At 39.7% G+C, this 19,717-nt stretch overlaps 2 protein-coding genes across 4 annotated transcripts in view; one reads left to right on the top strand and one right to left on the bottom strand.

Moving 5' to 3' along the window:
• dedd1 (death effector domain-containing 1) overlaps nt 1-13,593 on the bottom strand; it is a 14,226-nt gene extending 633 nt beyond the window's left edge. Inside the window, exons 1-7 of one of the 3 annotated variants that reach the window (XM_028581019.1) lie at nt 13,478-13,593; nt 12,978-13,156; nt 11,968-12,485; nt 11,595-11,723; nt 10,533-10,670; nt 1,813-2,187; nt 220-1,506 (exon numbers count right to left, since the gene is read on the bottom strand). In XM_028581019.1, the coding sequence (XP_028436820.1) occupies nt 1,493-1,506; nt 1,813-2,187; nt 10,533-10,670; nt 11,595-11,723; nt 11,968-12,442 (1,131 nt within the window). In that variant the 5' untranslated portion in view covers nt 12,443-12,485; nt 12,978-13,156; nt 13,478-13,593 and the 3' untranslated portion in view covers nt 220-1,492. Of the gene's footprint in view, nt 1-219; nt 2,188-10,532; nt 10,671-11,594; nt 11,724-11,967; nt 12,486-12,977; nt 13,157-13,477 lie in introns of those variants that run through there. The other 2 variants (XR_003692804.1, XM_028581018.1) reach the window with 2 other exon arrangements.
• A 691-nt stretch (nt 13,594-14,284) lies between these two features.
• On the top strand, nt 14,285-18,293 carry rabac1 (Rab acceptor 1 (prenylated)). The gene is made up of 6 exons (XM_028581059.1): nt 14,285-14,395; nt 15,439-15,574; nt 15,899-16,111; nt 16,374-16,471; nt 16,920-17,021; nt 17,301-18,293. Exons 2-6 carry the CDS (start codon nt 15,453-15,455, stop codon nt 17,387-17,389), a joined length of 624 nt encoding a protein of 207 aa, XP_028436860.1. The 5' UTR covers nt 14,285-14,395; nt 15,439-15,452; the 3' UTR covers nt 17,390-18,293.
• Nucleotides 18,294-19,717: the final 1,424 nt, after the last annotated feature.

The raw sequence follows: 19,717 nt of genomic DNA on the forward strand, positions 1-19,717 counted from the left end.
GAGTGTTTTAACAAGTACTTTATGTCTATAACAGCTTGTCTAGAGTGTTTCTTAGTTGACATGGACAACTTTGGTGCTGGAGTGACGATTTTTGGAAATTTGAGTAACAATTGTTAAGACGTGCGTTTCCATAATGTTCTTCTCTTTACAAAATTGGCAGCAAAGATTTACATTGTAGCAATTTTAGTTATTGGTTCAATAAAGGTCAATGTGCAAAAACATCTTTAGGCCATCAAACCTTTATTATTCACCAAATATATCATATATAAAGATTTCAACAAAAAGAATTGGCATACCAAACAAATGTTTTTCTTTAACAAAAATGTTCCCCTGAATTATTATTTTTAAAGTTTTTTTTTTTAATCTTCTATGACTAATACAATCACACATAGAACAAATGCAAGATCAAAAACACACTAAAGTAAACATGGAAATATGTCCATTGTCCTCTGCCTTGCACTCAGACAGTAGCAAGACTGCCTGCTTAAGTCGTGCCTGCATGAAGGGACTTGGAGGAGGGGCCTTATTGATCGTCTTCTATGAGTGAAGTCCAGGCATTAGTTCCAGCAGGGTGAGTAGACAGCTGTCCGTGAGCCACTCTACTGGGCCTACGTAGCAGGGCTGAGTGGAGCTGGGATGTGCACTTTTGATTTTGATCTCCCCAACATCACTTCTATTGACCGACGCACTGTCCTGTGCTTTACTTGCTGAGAGAAGCACTTGCTGAGGCCTAGCTTGAAGCCCGGTCACAAGCCACCATTGCATTATCCGAGTTGCTGTTGACAAGCTTGGGATGATGAGTCTTCCATGGTCCGCTGAGGCCTAGCCCTAATCACTGCTGTCATCTACTAGCAACTACCGTATCCACTGACCACGGCAATCGCAAGTTGAGTTATCGTGGCACACATGGGCTGAGAATCCCAGGTTTGTTATCTAGGTGTATATGCGTGGGCTCGCTCTCCAAAGTTGAACACAAAGATCAATCTGTACTGAGAGCAGCCTGCTTTTCCATCTGTGCTCAGTTCTTACACATTTTTAAAGATCAGAAACTTTTTTGGCATGTTTCTTTGTCCTTGAAATTAGTTTAATTAAAGAAAAGTGCCAGTTAACATTATCATTCAAGTCCAATACTATGACAGCAGAATAACTTAGAGCCATCTTGGAATCTGAATGCCCACGGTCTATGCATAAATGTGGAAAAAATGGGCAGCAAACACTTGATTACAAGTTTGGTATCATTGTGGCCCATTTAATTTGTGTACATGCATGTCCGTGCGTAGTCTCAACCTTGACCGTGAGCATTTGACTGTGTCAACTGTATGTAGTTATGTAGTATTTTTTATTATTTGTGGCACATCAGTTGTCTTAACCTTATTTAAGATTAATAATGTAATGAGGGGCTTACCACTTGATCTTTTGGCAATGGCTTGCTTGCTCCTGTTCTTACTGAGACTAAGAACAATCTTGATACATCCTGTTTCATCCTGGTGTCCTACAAAGTAGCACCTGTGCATGGATCCCAAGGGAAAGCACATTGATTCATTATTATTCCATGTTCTTTCACAAATAATGGTAATGTTTCAACAAAAAAACTGATAATTCTGAAAATGTAAGGCCAGTTTTGAACACAAACAACAAATGGTAAGAGCTGCCATCTAGTGGTTAACACATGGATTGCAACTTGCAGAAGGAGGCCTGGCAAATGCGTACAAATTCGCAGCATTCCCTACTTTTCAATTTATCAAAGCTAATACAATACACCCCAAAGAGTCTTATCAGCCTATACAGCCCAGCGAGTCTCTGTGCGCCCACCATTACTAGATGAAAACATTCTCCTAGCTCTCAGCAGCATTCGGCCCTCCTCGTAGTCATCCTGGTCCACACTGATCAGCAGACGGACGCCCTCCGTGCCTGCTGCCATCCTCAGGGAGTCCGTGATGAAGACTCCCTTCAGGGCCTCCAGCAGAGCTCCGCTTAGGTAGTCACTCCAGAAGGCCTCCAGGTTGTCCAGCTCTGTGAACTTGATGTCGCAGACAATGGAACCCAGGTCTCTGGAACGAAGCAGGGAGTTGGCCTGGCTGAACAATTCAAACTGTCGCTCCAGGGGCTGCCGTTTGTCCGATGAGACACCCTCACGGAGTGCCGAGTCATGCTCCAGGTATTCGGCCCGGACACGCAGGCGGATATCTGATAGTGGAAGAGGTAGGAGGAAGCAGTGGTAGAAAATAGGGGTGACAGTGTGGTAGGGGAGAGTTAAGGGGTGAAATAATGATGGGGAAAGTAGATGTAAAAACAGAAGGGAAGGCAAAGACATAGCAAGGTAAGGGGGGAGGAAAGAGAGAAAAAGAAGACAGTAGTGGAGGATGAGGAAAGATGGAAAAAGTGAAAAGAAGTGAACAGTCAAATTGGAGTAGCCCATGTTAAGTAACGGACAGAAAGGGAGGGGTCATGAAATCAAAACAGAAGAAAAACAAGGACAAGACAAAATTGTTAAAAACAGCTCATCTAAGTTGGTGCATTACATTAAGCAAGGATGAAAAAAATAAAGGGGGGGGGGTCAAGAGCACCAAAGGAAGATTGTGACCCAATAAACTGAATACTAAATGGACTGGAAATTGTACACTGAAATGCTTCAGGATATTTTTTTGTCAAAAGGGCAAAGATAATGGTGCAGCAGAGCAAAGAAAACTGCTAATTATGCGAGGCACTGGAGCTAGACCAACCCAAATGTGTGCATTTTCTTGTGCTACATACTGCTGTGACCCGTTTAGCTTGTTTTGGTGAAAATGACATTTTGGAGCATTGAGAGAAATACTCTGCAACTGAACCAGTAGTCGAGTCCCTTTTCTTCCCAGGCAATTCCATCATTTTAAGTATTAATGTCAGCTGTTAGCTAGATGACTGCAGTGATCAAAAGAAACCGATGCATGAGAATTTTCAGTGAGACATCCTGCATGGTCTACAAAAATCATGGCTATAGAATTCATGTAATGAATAAATTGAAATTAAATTGACACCCTGAGCAAAAATCGTGGTGGCAGTAATGAAAGCAACTTAGCAGTGTTAAGCCATGGAGTGGCTTTCTGTTCCAGCCCGGTGTTTAAAAACAGCAGATTCATTCTGATGAACATGTTTAATACCGAGAACAGATAGCTGCTGGATTTCCGCAGTAACAGTATTGGTGGTCATGCAACAGCGCAGCGAGAAAGATCAGAGGATACATACTGTACTGAGTAAGAGCACCGCTGAGATCGTCCCCCATGTCATTATTCCAGAGCTTCGAGTGGAAACCAGCTGCTGACGACTTTTGCTGCAACAAAAATCCATCCCTTCCACTCAAACCCCTTTGGTAGAGGTAAACAGCATCTACTACCAATAACATCCATTTCACTAGAAACATTCTCATCAATGTCTCATTGCAAAGTTGCGTAGAAACATTTTTTCCAAGCAGCCATAATTGCATCTCTAGGTATACAAAACCCAGCCTAACCAAACCTCTTTTTTTGCTCTTCATCAAACGTTTAAAACAAGAGACTTATATGGTGAAATCTTAAGGTGGAATCTGCGATTCTGGAAAATGATTGTTGGGATTTTAACTCAACACCCAAATACATACATACATGGGACATAGGGATGTCCCTCTTGCTCCCACTGCCTTCTCTTTACACATCTATGGCCTTCTCTTTATACATCTATGGCCTTCCCAGTCCTGCGCACGAGCACAAATGGATCAGATAGACGCTAAATTTGAAAAAAAAAAAAAAAAAAAAAAAAGTGTATTGGATTAGAATCGCAGACTCCACCTTTAAAAGAGAAAACAAAAAAATAAATAGCTTGTCAAAATGTTAAATGCCTTTCAATGTTAGAGTAAACTGACAGACTTTTTGGAGTAGTGAGAAGCATATTGGCACATAACAGAATAGGTCTATAGAATAGTGTTTGAAGCTCATACTTATGACTGATGGGAAGACAATGACATAGTCTCAGTTACAGAACAGAATCATTACAAGAGAGCACCAAGGACCTGACTTGAACACTTATTAAGGTCTATACCTGGTTAACTATACGGTAGCTATGACTCCACTGAAAATATTTTAACTCAAGAGTCACGTTTACCCCTTCTTCATTCATATTTAGTTTGGGGCTACGGGGTATAGCACAAGACTCCAGAGAGATAAAGTTTGGAAAATGTCAACATTAGAAATGCTAATGTTGAATTAAAGCATTGATTTTGCATGTCTTAACATTTGTAGGAGAGCACTGGCAAACACTGGCATTTGCATTCATGCTTCATAAGGCTGTAATTAGAGAACTACAAAAACAAAGGACTGGATCAAAGGGGATGCTTAATCGATAAGGTTTAGGAAATGTTTAAAATATGCAAGGTTGGGGATAAGACTTGCAGATGGAGATCATTCAATTTACAATTTAGTTTGCTCGTACAAAGAAGGCAAAATGTTTTTCTTCATAGAGGCATTATGGTACATGAATACTGAGAATATGAAATACTGACATTTTACAGGAATAAGACACTTGTGATTTGACAAATTACTAAACCCTGTCTCTATAACAATGTCTTAAATACTGAGGTTATTACCTTTCTTCAGGTCAATCCATTGAGAATACATGCACATACAATTTGATACATTATTTTGTTACAGATCATGACTGTCCTCGTAGAACGTAAATTCATCCCCCTTTTTTCAGGTTTTGTTTTGCAACATTGATTAACAGTGGACTGCTAACAGCCGGTAAGTCTACTTCATGGCAAGAACTGCATCATGAAGACAAACATTTAAAAAAATGGTACAAAAAAGAATTGTCCAAAAGTAACAATACTCTTTAGTAGAGTACAATCAATCATAAAAAAAAAGATGGTAATCTGCATAGAGCATGCTGTAATTAGAGTGTTGGTGCAACAACTGTGGACAATGGAAACTCTGAAAGTGCTGAGATGGGAGACACTGTGCACACAACCAGGTGCAGAGGAAGTCAGTATTGAAAAAAACAATTACAAGACATCTCTGAATAAAGACAAAAGTGGGTGTTTTTATATTCTGACAAAGTCCCCCATGTTTGGCATAAGCCAATCACTGTTCACCAACAAAACTATAAAGTGTGGTGGTAGCAGCATCAGGCTGCGGAGATGCTTCTTTGCAGCAGGTCCTGTATTGCTCGAGAAGGTAGAGTGTAAATTGAATGCAGCAAAATACAGAGAAATCTTGGATGAAAAACCTGCTGCTGTCTGCAAGAATACTATGACAGCAGAATAACCTATGAAATTATGCAGATTTGTTTATACTTTGACAAAGTCTTAATCTGTTAATCAGTGTCAAAAACGCATGCACTGTGATTCAATGTTGCAAAAGAAGGTGGTGGTTTGAAAACATTTTGTTTGTACAATATCTTTGCAAGCATGTTGACAAGTGAGCAGTGACAGGATGTGTTTGAGCATTTTGGTATTCTGATTTATCACAAAATGTCAAATAGGGCATCTATCTATTTGTATGTCACCTAACTTTTTGCACTCTTAAAACAATATTCAGTACGGACTCAGTGAAATATTAAGTTAAAGCGCTGTTAACAGTACGACCTTTTGGATCATTTCACTGTGTGAGGGCTGTGGCTATGATAAACAACCGCCCTTCATGCAATTACTGTATTTATGGATGGCCTCCATTTCTGCTTTCCCATTTCATACTGAGCAGGATGGAGGTAGAGATAGTGGCACTGAGGAGAAGGCCATTTAAAACCACAGGAACACAATGATAGTCATTTTGTTAGGGTTACAGAGCACTTCATGCTTCATCAGACACAGAGACATCCACTTAGACAGGACATTAGGAGGCACAGCTTTCATTTTCTCACTTTAAACACCAAGCCCGTTTGGCTTCCTCCATCTCACCCCCCCACCCCTTCCAAAAAAAAGTTTAAGTACCCATTTACGAGGAGTCACTTGGCACGGAGAGCTTCAACTCTTTATCGATCCGCTTTTCTGCTGAATGACTGACCAAGAGTGTGGAGAGTTAGGAGTATTGAGAGACCGGCAGACAGAACTCTCTTTTCCCCATAGACAAAAATCACTCTCTGTACCAATTTGCGTAGTTTGAGCATTTAGAGTTCGTTCTCTCCCTCTGACTGTGTGTAAGGAGGATACTGTTTTCCTGACACACAGGTTGGTCTGTTTAGAACTGCGAACACAGAGAAAGGAGAGAAAGAGAGAAAGAGACAAGCACAAGTGGGTTGGACATCTGTCGACTGGGTCGTTTTTTCAACATCAAGCAGGCATGGCACAGCACTCACTTCTCTTAGTTGTAATGAAGTCTGAGTCAGGGCAATAGTTGGTACTGACAAGTTAATCAGCTCAGTCTTACTGTAGCTTTATAACATGGTAGTGTCTAAGTGGGATGCTTGGGACTACTCTTACCTTGACCAATCCCCTTACCCTCACCTTCACCAACCCATTATTTAAGCTCCAACCATAACATTAATCAGATATGTTCATTAGACCAAGTAAGGGCCTTCACAAGCACCCCATTTAGATAGCACAAAACCACTACTGAGCTGAGGGTACAGACACCTTATGGGCATTTGTAACCGCAGTTGTCATTGTCGGAATGTAATTTAGACACTTCACTGAAAATGATCTGAGAGATGAATCATGACAAGAAAGAGTATTTGAGGTCTGTTTAAAAGCTAGGGGCCAGCATTGGACTGAACCGCCCTATCTATCTCTGCTCCCTCTTGACAAACGCACATCCAGGGCTCACACGGGGCACAGAGATAAGATACAGCAGGAGCTTCCTTCAGCAGAGCACTGTTGGGTTATTTTCCTCAGAACTGCTTGAGTAAAAGGTTACACGGGCATTTTTTGATACAGATGTCTGTTGGCAGCCATTTTAGATTCTCTGACATGGAATACGAGATCAGTCCTTATGAAAGGACGGGTAGCTGTGCAGAATAAGCATTTTCCTTTTAACTTGAGACTCCAGAGCTGGCTTACGTGAAGTTTCAGTTAGCCAGTATGAATTGAGTTGATTGAATCGTAAGGCAGATGCTTAAAACCACTCGTAATGAAGATAGTGTGAGAGTAAAGAACGGCCCCAAACCGTTTCCCACAAGCGGCAAAAACTGGCACCTTCACAAACATGTCCAACATATTTTTATTTTGTGTTCGAAGGTTAAAGACTGGGCTTTATTGTTCCAAGTCAGGCTCTTCAGTCTATTAATTAGTTGTCATTTACCAAGACCCAAACCATTCAAACATTAACCACAGATAACCTAAAGATAAACTTGACAAAACCAATTGATTGTTGTCCCTTTGTTTGAATAGAAAAAAAAACAACCATAAATTTATATATAATGTCCCTATTAATATTTCATGTGTTGACTTTCTCTCAAATTTCACAGCTTGATTGTATCTCCCGTAACACAACTTGCAAACTCCACCCTCTAAAGTGGGAAGACCTCAGGTCACAGTGAGTATACTGCTATTTGCACTCAGCCAAGTATTTGACCGCATTTAAGAATATGCCAGATTCAAATTGGAAAATAGTACAGTGGAACAATTAGGGCTTAGCTGCTCAGTTAAAGTCTTGTGAGATCCTTAAAGCCGAAGATACATTTGCTTTTTAACCACGCGTTAATTTTATTAGCTATAATAAATGGTTTCTATTGTCATAGGACTGCACAACTATAAAAGTGTTTTGATCTAGGGTCTCAGATGCTATCTAGGTAACAAATACTCACAATTATTGCAGGGCTTTCATCAACTTACTTTATAGTCATGTAACAGAAATGTGTATGTCAACACATGTACTATGTACATTTATAGTGAAAACAGACAGCCCTACCAAGACATAGAAGCAGTCAGTTGGACATGTTTGTGAAAGCTCGGATATTATCCGCAGAGAATTTAAAAATATACTTTCTCTACATACAGTTTATCCCCATTATTGTGGTTTTAGTGAGATCAAATGAGTTGTCCAGAGATCTTTGTTGAAAAATCAAGTTGAGAAATCAGCTGAAAACGTTTTGGAAGTACTTAAGGCTTACTGCTGAGGACTCAGTTCTGTGAAACACTGACACCAACAACCCTTGTCAGAAATAGATAAGGAATCATCCACAGAGCACAACACTAAAGAACATTACAGGATGAATTTTTGAGGAGCAAATTACGTTTCCTGAGGGGGATAGGGTAGGGGTCAGCTACATTATGTACACAAGCATCGAATACAGAGCAAACGGGCAGCACCAACCCCTGTTGTAACAAGGCGTAGAGCCTCTTTTACCTTAGGCATCGGCCCAGACTTGTGAGAGAGCACATGACTGAGTTGATCACGCACACTGCAGTATGTATGGACTGAGTGGAGTGACAGACTTTTTTGTTTTGTTCCTCAGTCTCCCTTCTGTCTCCATGATCCATTGTGTCTTAGGTTATTCGATCTGAGTCACAATCCTGAGTCAACCTGGTGGAATCAAATGTGGAGTCAAGACAGCGACAGGTTTATAGTCACAGGCACATCACGCATCCTGAATAGCTAAGAGGGCTGTCCTCATGGAGTATGAATCATCAGTCTTTTGTTGTATAATAAGTATTTCTGACCAATAGGCAATGATGGACGTTCAAATGAAATGTTTAAGGTCTGCATGAATGACTAAGCAAACTTCACACAAAAAGGCAATTGATGTAAGGGTTATGTCAATCTTATTGTGCTGAGAGAAACTAGCATTGACTGATTAAAAGACAGGCAATAGTTGAAACGTGGAACAGGACATTGCTAATGGATTACATAGTGCTGCTTTCCAGTGGAGTTAGATTGTTTCAAACAACTGCTCAAGAGAATTTTTCAGGAATATATGTGAGGTTTGACAGTCAACACTTGTGACAACTTTGTATCAAGCTTGACAATAAAGCAGAACAAGGGTTGAATCTAGTTGTGACTGGACAGCTTCTTTTAGTATAGAGTAGACAAAAGGACAGGAGACAACCTACCAGTCTGCACTCTTATCAATAGCAGCAGATGAACAAAGGCCAATGGGTTAGAGACAAGGTGAAATGAGGGAAAAGAATGTCAAGATGGAGAAATGGATAGGGCGACGAAATCCCCATGATGTTGCATGTTTAATTAAGACAGTTAAGGAGATACGGTAAGTCTATACATAGTCAGAGCGTGACAATGAAAACATCATGTGAACCGCTTGAGTATAAAGGAGATGTTAGTCAACTGAAAGTGAATTGCAAGCTAGTTTCTTTCTGTCCAACAGTTGAATCAATTGTTGTGAATCAGAGATTTAAAATCAGCATCCGCTGCTCAGACAGCGAATAAGGTGTTGACTTTCTGGTGCCATGAGACATTAAACTAAGTTGTCAGACCGAAACATAATTGTAGTGTGGTACACAAATTAAAAAAAAAAGAAATCATACTTTGTTCAAAAATAGCTCACAAGTCACGGCCTATGTAGCAGAGACAGATTTTATACCCAGGTGATATCAGCAAATACATAGTTAAGTTTTGCAATATTTAGCTTTATGTTCTTTTGCTGTCCGGGAGAGTTGCAGCAAATGGGACACTGGGATTGACAAAATAAATTAAAAATCTATAACATTGGTACACCTGGCAAATGTGTCCTTCATTTTGATTCTGTGACAATGACACCATAGTAATTTAATTAAAAGGGAAGTTGGAAAGTGGATAGAACGATTGGGAGTCCAACTTTAGTTGTGGCCAAACACAGATTATTTTTTTGTGGCGCATTCACATGGGATTAAAAAAAAAAAAAAAAAAGTCTGTATTTTAATAAATTAACTGACATTATCCCCGGATATATTGTCAAGGCTCTGTCAAAACTTTATTTTATAATTTCCAATGCAGCCAAAACAACCCCAAATCACAGAGATGCCGATTCGCACAGGACTAATATTAACATGTAACCTCTGTGTTTGGCGAAATATGGTAGGTAATTTGCGGTGCAAGTTTTAGTTGACAAATTATGGACATGGCAGATTCACACGAGATTAAGATAACAGACAACCTCTGCACCTATTACAAATTACCAGAGAGGTCCCCAGGTAATACTAGTTCCGTGCAAATAGGCCTACAACATTTTGGTAGGATATGAGAGTTGTTTATTATTTTCAAACAACAAGCGCATGGTGCCTGGATCTACAACAAAGGAACAAACGCGCGTTTAAAACAACTCCTCTATTGCTGGGGCAGTGGCTGCGCAGTGGCTATAATTTTGGAACGGAGTAGTAGCCACTATAGACAGTTTGAAAAAAACATTCAGACTTGGTATACAAACTCCTTAACTCAAGCTGAGGTTTAGCATAGACAAACAACATCAGAATTAAGGTGACAAAACAAGGATAGGTGGTGTTAACAGATTCCAAATAAAATTAGAGCTTATACGGTTAATGAAAAGAATGGAACAGAGAATTATCTGCAAGAGAAAATGGCGGGATGAAGATAGGAGGGGAGAGATGAAAAGCTAAAAGAGAGACAGGTTAAGAATGCTGGGGTTGCACTTACTGCAGGAAGCTTTATGTGGTGGTGGTAGAGGAGGCAGTGGCGGGCCCTGTCTGCTAGTTTTCTTGGGCTTGCGGCTCCAGCCATTTCCCCTCTTCTTCCTCCTCCTTACAGATGGCCCAGGCATAGGAGGGTAAATACCTGACAGAACATGTATGGAATCAGTTTGTGGAATTCAGACAATAAGACATGAGCATTTTGTTGTGGGATTTACGGTTATCCTGTTTTATTTCTTTACCTGTCTGCCCTATTTCTGTTAATAGCTCCATGTTTATCAGTTTCTGCTTATATCTTGTAAAAAAAAACATCCTTTCTTCCCCCCAGGTAAAGTTCACCACAAGCGTATGGTATGTAACCAGGCACCAATATTAGACCTAGGGCAGAAACATGGTCCATACGAGTACGCAAACACAAATGACGTCTGGCCCAGCTGGCACAAATGTGTGTCCCTGGTGAACATACTGAACGTGTGCTCCTACGGTGGAGAAAACAAACGGCAGTCCTCAAGGGGACAATATAAAGATAATCAGTGTTTCCATGACCTCAGTAAACAAACGTGTCTATGGAGGAATGTGCACTGCCGTGCTTTCTGAACAGAAGGACGAAAAACCGACAGTGGGATGTGTGTCTGAATGAAGACATGACGAAAAGTCATAAATATGCCAAAGCATACGGACATGTTCAGCTACAGCTGGGCAGCTGGGATAGTTTTGAGCAGAAGTGAACACAAAAAGAAGGGGTCAGCTTTATCTTGCCGTTTCATGCTATAGCACACCTAGCAGCAACGCTCAGACTCCTGCTCGCACTACGATTTTTAGGTGACACATTCCAGAAGGCAACAGCACATGAAATCGATTTTCTTGGGAAAATCCATTTCGACTTAAATGGCGTACATGTACATTTCTAGCACAACAGCAGCAGGATGGAACAAACAAAATTTCCATGGCAGAAATTATGCTAGTGCTTCATCACCAAAACTGATTGATTTTGACTGATTAAAATGGTTTGTGGAAAACTATAGTGTATACTTCCAGTGAGCTAAATATTATACTACAGTGCACTTACCAATTCTCGATTGTTGTGTGAAATATGGAAGAGGTATTTCTGTCTGTCTGCAGTTATGTTGCATTCCAGAGGCGCACACCAACTCTCTGTTCTCTATTCCATACCTCTGTCCAACTCGCTCTGGAGATACTGAAAAACAAAAACAATGACAAGTATTTTGGTTAATGTGAAACCATAATAGAAGTTACCTTAGGACACTTTTCATACAGAGCAGGTCTAGACCACACTCTTTAATTTCCAAAGACTCAACATTCCCCCATGAGCAAGCACTTGGCATGGCGGCGGCAAAGATAAACTTCCTTTTTAACAGGCAGAAACCTCAAACAGAACCTGGCACTAGGTGATAATGAGCACCGCTGTGATTCATCCTCACCTGTCCTCCTTCTTTTGTGGGACACTAAAGGCAGCAGGTCATGGCGAGTGAGGACTCTCAGTAGTTGCAGCAGTGGCTCCAGGTTGCCATCACTAAGGTATCCTCGCCTCTCCAGCTCCAACAATAGCTCAAGGCCACTCTTGGGCTTATACGAGGCCACTAAGTGATGCTGGGAGCCCTGAGGCTTCAATCGCATCCAGGCTTTTAGCAGCTCAGGACTCAGGGACACGCCCAAGTCATCTGGATCGCTGCCACAGGGCTCAACTGTCCAACCTGTTGGGTCAAGGGGGTGTGGTGCAGGACAGGTTTCATCCAGAAGGAATGACAACACGTCAATGTCAGTCTCTGTCAGCTGACAACCAACTACGTCAAAGACCTCATGGAGAGACAACATCCCATAGTAGTTTAGGCACTCTGTTTCATCCCAGTAAAGTGAGTCCCTGAGTGGGCACTCTGGGTAATGCACGGCGGCCATGGGTCTGCCTATAGCCCCTCTCCACCTTACCACCTGTGTTAAACTGTTCAGGATAAAGAACACAAACATACAACCATTACATTAGACATGTAAAACTCTAACTCTCCAACAGTAAAGTTAAGAAATAACAACATATGATTCGTTCCAACCACGAACATAAATAAAGTAACGCTGTGCTCTACTGCAATGTAAGTACGTAAAATTGTACTTGCTTTTTCCTGTAGAAACTACATCCTTATTTAAGCTGTTTGACAGTTTGACCTCTATTTCATGCTATTGTGTACTAATCCTAAATTATATTCCGTATAGTCAGTTGTTAAAGAGATAGGTTCCTGGTAAAGCTTGAAAATACCACTTCTAGAACAAATGACAGCCAAGACCAGTAAGACACATTCCTCGTGAACTAGCAATTAACAAAAACCAACAGCAAGCCGTCTGCGGTTTGTTTGTTGCTAATGTTAAGGTAACCTTTCAGCGCCACGCACGTTCTTTAGTCATGTTTCAAAGCCCGTTTTAGCAAGCTCAGCAGTCTTACCTGTTTTTGGTTTTAGCTAGACGCGGTCTTGAAACATGAAATGCAAACTTTTGTCAGCTAGGACTGTGCTTCGTTGTCTTCGTTTCAAAGCAGCTGGAAGCCAAAGAGACAAGGCGTTCCTCCAACACGAAGCAGCAAACGTCGGCAAATTACCCCCTTGGCACGTTACGTAATTATGTCTGTGGAAAAAAACATTTAACAAAATGCACTTTAAACAGCTGTTTAGCTATATTACCAAACTTAAATGAAAAACAATAGCTACATCTGGTGTGCTATGACACATATAACGGATACTCCGTTTTCTAGCTAGCTATAAAAATAAATGTATCGTGCGTTTGCGATAACGGATTTGACTTCCTGGCTAAGAACGTTAGCTAGCTAACTGTAGCTAGCTACACACAGGCCTTAGTGAATACGGTCCCTGGGTAATACCAGTGATAACGTAAATACAAACGGGGAGAAAAGTATTCAATGTATTTTGAAAGCGATATTTAATATACCTGAAAACTAACGTTCCTAGCATAGAGGTTCCTTCCTAGTAATTAGCGTTGGATGGTCTGGGCGACTCCCGTGCAGTTCCGTACGGGCAGTAGCACAAAAACACTGAAAAACTGACCAATTACAGCCCTCCGTTTGCTAAATGACGTACGGTCACGTTTTTATTTCACTGATCTGCAGTCAGATGTTCTCTGCGAACTGCCTTATTGAATTAGCACAACTTAAAACAGACAGCCGATCCCAAGTCGGCTGATTTAATTCTATTGTCATAGCTGTGTCGCCTTCCATACATAAACGCCTACAAACACACGAAAAATGCAAAAAAAGAAAATAAATTCTTTGTAATTTTAGCAACCAAACCGAATCTAACACAACAACACACAACACAACACCCCAACAACCAGTAAAAAAAAACAGCTGTCCAAATTGATAGAAAATATTTTATCTTCACAGTTCAGTTTTTGTCATTAATCAGATTTTACTCTAAAAAGTCAGATTTTATTCTCAGAATTCAGATAAACACTGTTTCTTTACCCCCAACAAAGTTGAAATCATGTAATTAACGTTAGTCTGCTCATATAAAAAAATTATTTCAGTTTCAAGAAATCTTTTAAAAAGTCTTCAATTATTCAGTTATTTCTATTTATTTGTTATGATATTATTAGGATGTATTGCTATATAAAACTGGACACACTCAAATCTGATAGTTATATCAATAAAATAAGACACGTGATAAATAAAAAATAATATTTTTTTATTAATAATAAAAAACCCTACAGAAGATGAGTATTCTCCGTTGCGGTCACTAGGTGGCGGTGTTATGCGTCTAGACAGCAGGAAGTTAAATAACATCCACATCACATCCGTGAACCAGAACAGCAACAAAAAGGTTCCTCGATCAGTCCCACCAAAGTTCTGTTGTAAGTATACTTGGTTATACGATTATAAAGTTGCCTCTTCAAACAGGTCTGGTCTTCTGTTTAATCGTCTGAAATATCCAGCCACCGGCGCGATGTAACGTTTATAAATATGTATCTGCCTGGACCTGAAGTGGACATGAACGTTAGCGTAGAAGCTAGCTGTTAAAATCTTTTGAACCAGCAAAGTTATCTTCGCTACACATTGTTTTTATTTAACTATACATATGTACTGAATTTAGTAACTCTATTCAAGTTACTTTACAAATTAATACTTTAGGGATGTATGCTGGCAATAGTTTCTTCAGGGTCCTATCTAGCTAGTATCCTGGTGATGTGGCAGTGACCAAACCCTTAAACTAAAAATTTCCATTACCCAAATACTGCACTGTGGCTAAGCTAGTCTCCTTAGTAGTTAGTAGTAGTAGTAGCAGCAGTTAGATGCCTACACTTCACATTTATGCAGAAATAAATGTGAAGTGTAGGCATATAACTGCTGTTATGATCAAAATAGTTACTAATTTATTACCCTTGCTTATTGATTTAGTTATACTTTTCTTGTGAAATATTGTGGCACTCTTTTTTCATGACAATTTTGACACAAATTACAGTTCCATTTAATAACCATTCTGATTATTCTATCAATACAGACTTCAACTAATTGAAGTTCATAAAGGATTCAACCCTTCACCTTTGTGAAGCTATAACCAGCTAATGTTTGGTGTTTTGTATTTAATAAATACCTTACAGTAATTGATGAGTTACTTATCTGAATTGGAGAGAGAACTGATTAATCCAGTAAATGTGTCAGCAGTAGCGCTAAACATTTTTTATACCAGTGGTTCACTAAATTATGATTCAGAATAATTTTTTTTTTTCAGTTTTCGACAAAAACCTTTGTTGATACCCAGCACTACTATATCTAGCTGTTTTGTTGGTGCCTGATATAAGCATCTGCCACATCATGCCAACCTAACTGTAGACAAAAATAAATGGTTAGGAACCAAAATGATGTTCAAATGATTTGTCTTACTATTGCTCTACAGCAGACAGTTTATAGATGCCATCTGGAGCTCCAACGGGGGAGAACTGTCTTGTAGATATGGAGAGCAAAGCTGGAGACCTGTTCAGTGCTGAGGATGCTCATCCAACTGGCACAGGTGGAGCTGGAATCTTGGCAAAGTAAAATATAAATATTTGTATTTATAGTCTGATGTCTGCTTAACTAATCACACAATTGTAATGATAATGCTATTATCCTGAGGGCTTGAGATTCTATATTGCTTAAATTTCCTCAACCCTGTGTAAATATACTGAAGTACCTGCTACTATTGTTTATTAGTCTACAATGCAAACAAATTATGTGAAATAAATTAATAAATTAAATGATATTTAAGGGCCTTTATGGGTACTTACAGTCAACAACTAGTCTCTGTAGGCTTGTTTTGGAATTTCGTAATACTTCTCTATGTAGTCAGTTCTTATTGTCTTTCTCTTACTTCATAGGCTCTGGCTCCCCAAAGGACTCTCAGTCGGTATGGCTAAAGAGTGGATCGACAGGCGTCGAGTGTCCATTCGACCATGGGCCAGCTTCGTGGACCAACGCAAGTTTTCAAAACCACGCAACTTTGGAGAGTTGTGTCAGAGGGTGGTGAAAAATGTGGAAACGTTTAACAGCAACTATACCTTCATCTTCCTGGGTCTAATCCTCTACTGCATGTAAGGGAAATAAAGAGGAAATCATTTTGTGTCGTTTTGTCAGTGGGAATGTTCTTACTTACAATCTGTACCCAATACACACATGGAGTTTCTTAGAGGGTTTTGGCCACTGGGTATATTAGAAAAGAAAAATGGAACAATCTGCGTAAGATTTGATTGAAAAGTAAAATACAATATTTTAAGCTTTAAACTAAATTAAATCTACAAATGCTGCTATAAGTAATGCCAACTTAATTGGACTGTTAATGTTTCTTCCCCTCAGTATCAGCTCTCCTATGCTACTGATTGCCTTGGCTGTGTTCGCTGGTGCCTTCTACATAATTCACCTCAAGTCCTTAGAGTCCAAACTGGTTGTCCTCGGTGAGTAAAGCTGTCAGGCATGCCTTGAGTTGCAATCCATTAATTGTGTACCTGCGAAATATAGTGAATTCTTGAAATCACCATGCACACTGGAACCATATTCCAATATGAACCGTTGTGTTTGTACGTGTCTGCTAAGATAAGTCAAGCTTCCCCAGATAAATTAAAATATTTTTTTTATTGATTTGTTTAGAAAATATGTGCTTAATCTTAGTTTTTTTTAGAAACTTGTTTTTGTTTCAATGAAAATTAAATGGTTGCATCATATTTCTCTGTGATTTAGATGGGTCATTATTAGAATAAATGCATGTCTGCGGCTGGTAGAAGAAAATCAAATATATCTTTGAGCTTTTTATATTTATTTCTACTCAAGCCTGCAAGAAGTAGCACAAAATATTTGTACTTAATGGCATAATATTTTTTTTTGTGTCATTTTCTTGTCAACCAGGCAAGGAGCTGACTGTCCCTCACCAGATGAGTCTGGCCGGAGCTGTTTCTCTACCTGTGTTCTGGTTGGCCGGAGCTGGAGCTGCAGTCTTTTGGGTTCTGGGTAAGCCAAACCACATTATTCTTGATATCCATAATTTTTTTGGGCATGCAGGAATATTTGTTGAAAAAGTGTAACTCCTATGTGTTTTTTGTAATATTATTTCCATAGTAAATCATATTGTTACATTCAATGAAAGTCTCTGTGTGAGAGTGTCCGCTGCATTCCCTTAATGTATTCGTAAATGCATATAGACCCTCTTTGTCTAAGAAAAACCTTCTTACTCATTGTTTTTCCCATTACATTCCCCTTCCCTTCTCCATTTGTCACGTCTCCTCGCAGGAGCGACGCTGTTTGTGATTGGCTCTCATGCTGCGTTCCGTGAGCTGGAGGGATCCGACTTTGAAGAGCTCCTAATGGAGCCTGTGTGAAAAGCAGGCTGAACCCTCAGCAGGTGCTGGTTGACGATCAGTCATCACTTTGACCCTGTAATCACGTTAGCCCTGGGGGGTTGAGGAAGAGCTGCTCCTGGATCTGTTCCTTAGCTATCTGTGCATCCCATATTCCCTGTATTAGAATGCACCTTATCTTGCCTCTAAAGTAGTTGTTGTTACAGTCTATATTGCTTTTTTTTCAAACTCATTCAGACACATAACATAATTAAGTATTTAAGCACATACAAATGTTATGCCTTTCCCTGCATATGTTATACCTTGAATGCCTCTGGTTTGTGTCAAACAGCCTCTCGCTCCCTGCAATGTCCCTTACACAGTGACATATCTTCAATTCATGAATCTCTTATATTCTTTATCTGTGATGTAGATATCTTTAGAAATAGCTTCTGTGTCTAAAGCATCTGACAAGTTTGCTGCTTTCGTATGTAAAGATAATGTATGCAATAAATTCAATGTTTGCAACTCTAAACTGCTACAAAAAAAAAATCAATTTTCCAAAGGAAAAGTGCCATTTAAAGCTTTCAATATCTGTATATAATGATCAATATTAAATGTTTTATTCAACAGAATACAAAAACACATTTGGTATCTCAGATAGGGTACATAACATGGATAGGTTGATGAGAAGACATCTTAAAAGGTCAGTTCATAGTAATGGCGTTTGGTATTAGGGATAATATGGTACTTTGGTGACTGTCTTTGTGCATATTTATTGGCTCTACTTACAACATTTTACAGATGTAAAGGTCATTCTTTAAACCTGAATTAGTTCTTCTTTTTTTAAATTAATTATTCTTTTGTTTACATTTCGATGTAAGCTGGGTGTTTTTGTGTTGAAATTACATTTTTGGAAGTGCAATAAACCTGATGTAAAGATTGATATGCAGTTCTTTGTTATTTTGCCTTTTAATTAGTTTTTTGTATTCGTCTAGTCTAAACTACAGTTGTTTCCTGTTTGTGCATCCATGGCAGGAGTTGTAGTGAACTCAGTGGCCTGTACATTTTGTCATTATTCTGGTTGGGTCTGAATACACAGTGGAATAGGACATCTTCTCTATCTCTAGCACACCAAACACTGCAGTGCTCACGAACCCCCTCTTGTCCCCCTTTTCATGTGACCCCTGTGACCTGTGCTCAGCAAGAGGATCCCGTACTCAGGTTGCCATGGCAATGACCTTGGAGGGCCCCCAGTCAGACACACACTCGTCCACAGACACACTCGCTTACACACTGCGGCAAAGGCGAGCGATCGATATTCTATTATACGGAGGGTGGCGTGGGGGGGGAGAGAGGAGAGTTGCACTGCAGTGAGCTCACTGCAGAGACACAGGGGAAATTAGAGAGAGTGTGAGTGTGTTTGTCAGTGAGAGCGACAGAAAGTGGGTGTGCATGCAAGTTTGTGTGTATGTATGTATGAGCAGGAGACATTGCTGCATTTGTCATTGCACAGTGGTAGCAGTGCCAGAAAGTTTTTGTTTTTGTCTCACTCAAAGGGACATGTTCTAAATGACCTCTCAGACCACCCAAGCCTTATCTCTCATATTACAGAGCTGTATATTATGTATAATTTATTTGATTTGTGTACTAGGGGGGCAATAAGAGGTTCATTTAAAATAGATGACCCTTGTGGCACAGAGAGGTAGCACAATTACATTCTGTTCCCTTAAGATACAAATACACTGCCTTGCTTTATTTTCAGGAATGTAACCTTTTGGAAATAACTTTATTAATCATAAATGTTGACATTGTTCCCTTTGAAAGACTCTCATCCTGAAGTTCATGAATGTTGATGTCAGACAAGGCTCACACATTCACAGAGGTTTGGTGCATTACCCTGGGCTGCTGCCAACTCTTCCTCCTATGGCACTTAAACATTATGCAGTCTGATGGTTGAAGTGGATATAAACACTAGGTGGCATCCCATCATCTACTTTCTCATTTCCAAAGTATTCCTATGACTGAAATCAACCAATTTGCACCAAAATGTGATTAAATAATGTCAGATAATTTAATCTCATATTTAAAGACGTGTCGGAATAATAGTCTTATATATTCCAGTCAATAAAAATTACTTTTAAGTTCTTAATTCATGTTGGAAGCTATCCCATATACATGGGGTGAGAAGGGGTATTATCATTGACACGATACAATCGACAGCAATACTGCATATCACAATATGATGAATTAAATGCTACCATAGGGATTAACACCTCTTTTGTGCAGGCTTAATCAAAATGTAACAGCTCTCACAAACAGTATTTGTTAGAGGTCTATTGTAAGGGATGGCATTACATTCCTTTATTT

The sequence above is a fragment of the Perca flavescens genome, chromosome 6 (genome assembly GCF_004354835.1).
Source record: "Perca flavescens isolate YP-PL-M2 chromosome 6, PFLA_1.0, whole genome shotgun sequence".
NCBI classification, from domain to species: Eukaryota; Metazoa; Chordata; class Actinopteri; order Perciformes; family Percidae; genus Perca; species Perca flavescens.

Coding starts and splice junctions, on each gene's coding strand:
- rabac1 (XM_028581059.1), top strand. CDS start 15,453: ATGCCATCTGGAGCTCCAACGGGGGAGAACTGTCTTGTAGATATGGAG. Junction 15,575..15,898: donor GGAGCTGGAATCTTGGCAAA/GTAAAATATAAA, acceptor CTTACTTCATAG/GCTCTGGCTCCCCAAAGGAC. Junction 16,112..16,373: donor GGTCTAATCCTCTACTGCAT/GTAAGGGAAATA, acceptor TCTTCCCCTCAG/TATCAGCTCTCCTATGCTAC.